The 7,361-nt window shown below is 35.2% G+C and overlaps 1 protein-coding gene across 1 annotated transcript in view; it reads left to right on the top strand.

Annotated features, from left to right (window-relative positions):
* npr2 (natriuretic peptide receptor 2) overlaps positions 1–7,361 on the top strand; it is a 66,413-nt gene that overhangs the window by 19,888 nt on the left and 39,164 nt on the right. The window contains exons 3-6 of the mRNA XM_017307730.1: positions 1,537–1,650; positions 1,913–2,048; positions 3,978–4,072; positions 5,855–5,997. Coding sequence (XP_017163219.1) covers positions 1,537–1,650; positions 1,913–2,048; positions 3,978–4,072; positions 5,855–5,997 — 488 coding nt within the window. The remainder of the gene's footprint in view (positions 1–1,536; positions 1,651–1,912; positions 2,049–3,977; positions 4,073–5,854; positions 5,998–7,361) is intronic.

Raw genomic sequence — 7,361 nt, 5'->3', positions numbered from 1 at the left:
TTTTTTTGGTGCAGTAATTGCTTGTGGAAGTTTGAGGTGAGGTTTTAATCACTGTTGTGACACGAGAAATGATCCCCGGCTTCTTAAGTAGAAAGCAATGCTGACAGACTTTATTAAAAACGCCCCAGGGTTCGGTGTTTAGACCGCGGGGATTTAATGAATCACATTTTTGTCACGTAACAACAGCAAACTTTAATGTKTAATATTATAAACCAGAAAAAATAATGATTTTACAGTGTTTTTATCGGTAGAAGTGTGAATCCAACTATTTTATTGTTTCTTTTCATTTTACTTTGTTTTTCCATTAATGATTCTAATCTGTGTTTGCTGCTGTTTTATATTCATTATTTTATAGATTTTGGYACTTTTAGATTTCTGTAAAATGTAAAGTGCGATACAAATTAAATTTATTATTTRTTAWTGTTATTGGTCCACCTACAAATTTGATAAAATTTATTGCAGTATCTTGTTGCTACTTTGCAGAAAGTAAACTCTACATTTTATTTTTCTTATTTTRCAACAACTAAGTTTTACAGCAAYAACTCAATTAATCACATTGTACATTAARATCAGCTCTTTTTAACTTTTTTCATTAACATTATTATTTGTGGTCTTTTTGTTTACTTATCTTGGATATTTAAGCTACATTTACTGGAGTAACTGTTTTGAAAAATGTACTTTTAGGAGTGTTTTTACTAATCTGCGTTTGTTGCTCTTACTTGAGTAAATTTTCTGGATTTTCTACCCACTGAATAAAAACCAAACATGTTTTAACCAAAGATCCACCAGACAGACACGTCTGCAGGTTTTGTTAAAGTTTCTGAAGTTTTGTATTTGGAAACATTTTTCTTTTGTCTGATTTTGTTGTTTTTTACTTATATGAATTATTGCTATTTTGATTCTTTAAATACCAAAATTTCCACTTAACTTTTCATTTTGGTGTGTCTGAAGATGTCATTTTTAAATGTTAAATGATTGATAATTTGATCAGTATGGAAGAGGTCTAGGGCCACTGGAAAAAAAAACAGTTCTGACTTAAATCTCAGAATTCTGAATTTTTTCTCAGAATTTTGACTTTAGCCTCCGAATTCTGACTTTTTTCTCAGAATTCTGACTTTAATCTCAGAATTCTGACTTTTTTCTCAGAATTCTGACTTTTTTCTCAGAATTCTGACTTTAGCCTCCGAATTCTGACTTTAATCTCAGAATTCTGACTTTTTTCTCAGAATTCTGACTTTAATCTCAGAATTCTGACTTTTTTCTCAGAATTCTGACTTTAATCTCAGAATTCTGACTTTTTTCTCAGAATTCTGACTTTAATCTCAGAATTCTGACTTCTGAGAAAAAAGTCAGAATTCTGAGATTAAAGTCGGAACTGTTTTATTGTTTTTCCTAGTGGCTCTAAACTTCTTCCGTAGATCAGTCACTCAACACTTCAGTAACTTGTGACTCTTTCTTGACTTGGGTACTTTTCCCACGTCTTGTTTGAAATAAACCTACATATTTCTCTTCTTCTCCGTCTTGTTCTTCCTCCAGTCCGTTTTCATCATCACATACCACAACCCAGAGAATCCAGAATACCTGGACTTCCAGAGGAGGCTCCATGCCAGAGCTCAGAGGGATTTCGGCGTTCATTTGGAGCCGTCATTAGTAAGTATTAAACTGCTGTGAGTTCTTGGTTGCACAACAACCTCTTTAATTTTTTATGGGATAATCTAAACGGAGAAAACATCCCACTGTGCAGAGTAATTGCTTGAACTTAATGAGGAATGAGGTTTACAGTTCTGTTCGCAGTTACTGTAGTCAGTTTATATGTGAGAGCGTAAAAAAAMCCCAGCATTTTGTTTAGATTCTGCAGTTTTGCTGCTGCAGAAACTCTTGTTGTTGGTCTGAGTGACGCCTGTCGTTGCAGATGGACTACATAGCTGGCAGTTTCTATGACGGCTTCCTGCTGTACGCCATGGCGCTGGAGGACACGCTGGCGGAGGGCGGGGTGCAGAACGACGGCATCAACATCACCATGAGGACCCAGAACCGCCGATTCTGGGGTGACACTTTTCTACCAGGAACCTGTTCATGTAGAAACGAGTGACTGACTAGAGCTGTAGCTGACGATTGCTGAAATAATCGATTATTCTAATGATTAATCGATTATTATGACGATTAATCAACTTAAAAATTGCCGTATCCTACAGATTTTTTTTATTTGTCCACTTAAACATTTTTATACAATATTAGAAATACAGGAAAAGGTGGAAAGAAGCAAACAATTCAGTTTCTTTTTTAAATGGTAAAAATATTGTATTGTCATAGCAACCAGGTAAATCTGAACTGGGTGAAGCTACAATGTTTTTTTCTTTTTTGAATTCTCCGTTTTTCTCRATGAATTTTTAATGTTTTTTTTCTCCAAATTTAGATTTTTTTTCTTTCTCAGAAGTCCAAGTTTTTTTCCCTTTTTTCCYTCAGAATTTTGAMAWTTTTTTCCTCTGAATTTAAATTTTTTTCTTAGAATTTTGACTAATCAGAATTTTCATATTTTTTCCTCAGAATTTTGACTTTTTTCTCTCAAAATTGTGACTTAGAAAAAAACTAACCTTTCTCTTCTTTCGGTGGRCCTAAYCCTCTTCCATACTAAGACACATTTACAGACAAATTCAAAATRTGTCTCTGTTTTGTACAGTTTGGGCCTAATAACTGCTCTGAATATGTTTCTTTTCACCTAATTGSCAATTTTTAATCTGTAAACTCCTGTTATATATTCAGGCCCTGCATTATAAATCTCCGCAAACAAAGATCACGCGCTCAGTTGTTTGTTTGGAAACAAAAACCGATGTTTACTGTAGTTCTTTGTTCATTTTTGTCTTTCTAAAAGCGTTTTAAATGTCCAGTTTACGTCTTGTCTAGTTTGTTTGAATGGATTTCTTGGTTTTAGTTTGTTTTTTTCTGTGTTCAAGTGACTCCATCGAAGAAAACGCGTCCTGAGCTCTGAAAGATTAACATGTGTTTTAACTTTTGATGTGGATCTACTATGAAATAAACAGCAGATGAATGTTCTGTTGTTGAACCAGGCCAAATGTTTGGTTCTACTAAATANTTTTTTCCTCTGAATTTAAATTTTTTTCTTAGAATTTTGACTAATCAGAATTTTCATATTTTTTCCTCAGAATTTTGACTTTTTTCTCTCAAAATTGTGACTTAGAAAAAAACTAACCTTTCTCTTCTTTCGGTGGRCCTAAYCCTCTTCCATACTAAGACACATTTACAGACAAATTCAAAATRTGTCTCTGTTTTGTACAGTTTGGGCCTAATAACTGCTCTGAATATGTTTCTTTTCACCTAATTGSCAATTTTTAATCTGTAAACTCCTGTTATATATTCAGGCCCTGCATTATAAATCTCCGCAAACAAAGATCACGCGCTCAGTTGTTTGTTTGGAAACAAAAACCGATGTTTACTGTAGTTCTTTGTTCATTTTTGTCTTTCTAAAAGCGTTTTAAATGTCCAGTTTACGTCTTGTCTAGTTTGTTTGAATGGATTTCTTGKTTTTAGTTTGTTYTTTTCTGTGTTCAAGTGACTCCATCGAAGAAAACGCGTCCTGWGCTCTGAAAGATTAACATGTGTTTTAACTTTWGATGTGGATCTACTATGAAATAAACAGCAGATGAATGTTCTGTTGTTGAACCAGGCCAAATGTTTGGTTCTACTAAATACCGAAACGGAGAACTGTATCTGAATCTGACTTAAATCTGCAGCTTTCTTACAGTAATTACAGCCTGATTGCACATTTTTACAAATCACCTCCATCCAAAGTGTGTTTTCATGCTTGATGTGTGTTGTGGCAAAACAACGTTAAAGTCTGAGCTTGAAATGGCTGATTATGGTTGTTTTTCCATGGCGCAATATCAAACAGTCATGCAGAAAATGGTGTTTTGATTGCGCAACAAGCCTCATTAATGCTGTTAATTTTTCTGTCTTAGGAATCACTGGACTCGTTACCATAGACGACAAAAATGCGAGAAACATAGACGTGGACCTGTGGTCGATGACCAATCAGGAGACGGGAGAGTTTGGGGTGAGTCCAGGTTTAGAGTCTCAAAGTTTCAACATATTTTAGCAGCCAGGTGTTTTTACTTTGTCATGCTCTGATGTTTGGGAACAAAACTTTCCTTTAGTCAATTTGAACTGAGAGAACCTAGAACTACATCAGGAGTTTTTGCTGCAAAAATGAATTCTGACTTTTTTCTCACAATTTTGAGTTTTTTTCTCTCACAATTTTGACACTTTATGAATTCTGACTTTAATCTCAGAAATCTGCATTTTTTTCTGGAAATTTGGAATTTTTTCTCAGAAATACAATTTTGAAATTTCTCAGGATTCTGACTTTTTTCTCTCAATTTTGAAATTTCTCAGAATTTTTCTCAGACTTTAATCTCAAAATTCAGAGATTTTATATATATATATATATATATATATATATATCACAGTTTTGGCCTAATTGCTGCTCTGAATACATTGTTTTTTCACCAAATGGCTTTTTTTAGTCTAATTGATGACTCAAGTAGCTGCCGATTATTTCAGTAATCAATTTATCATGATTAATCGTGATTAATCGTTTCAGCACTACAGAAGAGTTCATGTTTAAATCAGTGGCTGAAAAACAAGCCTTTATGTTTGAATCATCTGCCTTTCTGCAGATATTCTGTTTATTTTGTGCTTGAGTAACACAGTTRAACTTTGGTCTCTTCCTCCCAAACAGCATGAGTTTTGTTTCASTTTTTTTTATAGCAAAAGGTGTTAAAATTAATATTGTTTGAGTTTATTTTCTGACTGTCTTGTCATAAACGTTCCTATCATTGAGCTTTGCACAATCCGACCTCTGGGTGAACTTCCTTCTTGTTTGGATGCCATAGACAGACACTGTACACCATTACACTGATAATTTATCGTTAAACAGCTGTTAAGGAAATAAAAAGACATTTCACAGATGGTGTTTGAAAGATTTAACAGTTCCAAACCCAAACAGGACTGTAAACATTTCTCCTCCCTTTGACCAGAGAACCGTCTTCAAAATGTTTCCTGTTACCTTACATGGCGTGTTGCAAACTGCAAACAGCAGTTTTTATGGCTTTCTTCTCTATAGTAAAATATACCTCAACCTAAAATGAAACAAGATTTTATTAAATTAAATGTCAGTTTTATTATGAAATGTGCCTCCTGTGTATGTCGATTGTTATTTGTTTCCATTAAAAATTGGTGCAAAACTTTGTCAATGTTCTGCTAATGTTGGAAAAACATAATTTTCCAATTGTGGCATTTCTGTTAGATACGAAACGCTTTTAGAATCACAYCTGAACAAGTTTGTAAAAAAGATAAGTAATTAAAAAACATGGGGTGTCATCATCTTCCAACCACTTCCTGTTGTCATCTTTGTCGTTTCTGCCAGTAGTAACATCTGKTATCACCTTACTCGTGATGCAACAAAATGGCATTACTCTGCATTGGATCATGTCCACAAAACCATCATGACCAAAGCAAGAAGCGGGTTTAGTGCTAGCGGGAGAAAAGTTTCATAATTTTTCACCAAAGACTAAAGAGAAAAYATTCAAACGCTAAAATCTGACACTGCTCCATTTTTGTTTAAGAAGTTTCTTTCAGTTTTACTACAGCGCCCTCACAGGCGGGGAGGGGAACAGCTTTTTCAWAGGGTTTCTGTTGACAGTGTGAAACAGAACCTCAGCAGCTGAAAACGTATCATGGGTTGCCACTTTGGTCTCAAATGGAACCGAGTCTTCCCAACTGTCAGGCGTRAAAACACCCCAATGCTACTGTTAGCTTCCATTTTGTGTGTCGGCAGGTCGTGGCGTACTTCAACGGAAGCAGTAAAGAAATCATTTGGTCGCAGACGGAGAAGATCCACTGGCCCAGCGGTGGACCGCCGCTGGACAATCCACCATGTGTGTTTTCCACAGACGACCCTTCCTGCAACGACGGTATGGGGTAATAAATGGACTGTTAGGATGCAAACGACTGACTTTTTATGATTTTTTTTCCCACTTTATTGATACATAAAACTGAACTGGAGGGAATGTTAATGCTTAATTTTATCTATAGGAAGCTTAAAACTGGTTTTGATGTTAGAAAGAGTAATTTTATAAACATGTTTTCCTTTCTGTTCACCCAACTGAAGGTATTTAATTGCGTTGAGCTTTAAAACAGACCACTAACACACAGAAATGGTTTGGTAATAAAACCAAGTAAAATGTACTAATTGGCTTGCAATTATTTTCTGTCACRATTCAAAATCTTGAAACCTTAAAAAAAGCTGTGACTATTTACATCAATGTGATTTTGTCATTTTCTGTGTTTTATAAATTTGCAAAAACTCTAAACTTTTTCCACATTGTCATTATGKACTATTTATGTGTGCATATTTTGGAAAAAGATAAATTTTTATACAACTTGGGTGACAATAAGGCTGTAACAAAGCGAAACGCAGAAAAAAAGAAGCCTTCAATTTAGTTTTTGAAAACTGAATCATCTCCAAAATTTATTTTAAAGGTTCAAAAGTAGAGATTAAATTTTCTCTCTTGTTCTTTTCATTCCCTGCATCTTTTAAGAAATTGGCCCTAATGTTCTTCCGTACGTAGGGGCAGGTTGGTTTGGATAGTTGTTTTCCCTCTGCTTACTGGATAAGATTATTTTTTGACAACTGATTTAGCTCCAGAAATCTTTTTAAAGATTCAGAGCTTAATATGAAATTTGCTCTGTTGTTCYTTTTCATTCTCTGCACTTTTTAAGAAATTGGCTCTAATGTTCTTCCGTACATCATGGCCATTGCAGTATTTTCTAACCTCTTCCCAGCATGGACAGGATTGTTCCAGGTTGTGTGTGTCGCTGTCCTCCGCTGCGGCAGCGTGTTGCAGCTGGTTTCATGCCTCACAGGCCRTTAAACCGAATCTATGTGTGAAAATTCTCCGTTTTCTTGCGGCTCTTTCCCACAGACTGAACTCCACCTAAATTCTGCACATATTTAACCTGCTGAAATATGTAGATCATAATCTAAAATCCACAGTCGACTTCAGATGGCAGTAAATTAAGACAGTTGGATGGGGTAGAAAAAAAAAAAAGAAAAGATTTTCCATAATTACGGCTATCGGGTTGTGCAGTGATTTACTGCGGGACTTAATTAGGGTTTTAAATGTGCATCAGGGATGTGAAATGGTTGTGCTGTTTGGTGGTTTGACAGACGGCTGCAGCGGTACAGCTGTGATTTTTCTCAGCACACATATTTCTCCCTCAGAGTTCTAAGAAACCATCATGGCCATCTGCTGCACATATGAGGCTGTGATGCTGATACGCTG

This window comes from Poecilia reticulata, linkage group LG12, assembly GCF_000633615.1.
Source record: "Poecilia reticulata strain Guanapo linkage group LG12, Guppy_female_1.0+MT, whole genome shotgun sequence".
NCBI classification, from domain to species: Eukaryota; Metazoa; Chordata; class Actinopteri; order Cyprinodontiformes; family Poeciliidae; genus Poecilia; species Poecilia reticulata.
The sequence above is the reverse complement of the archived record's forward strand: the minus strand, read 5'-3'. Positions and strand labels throughout refer to the sequence as shown.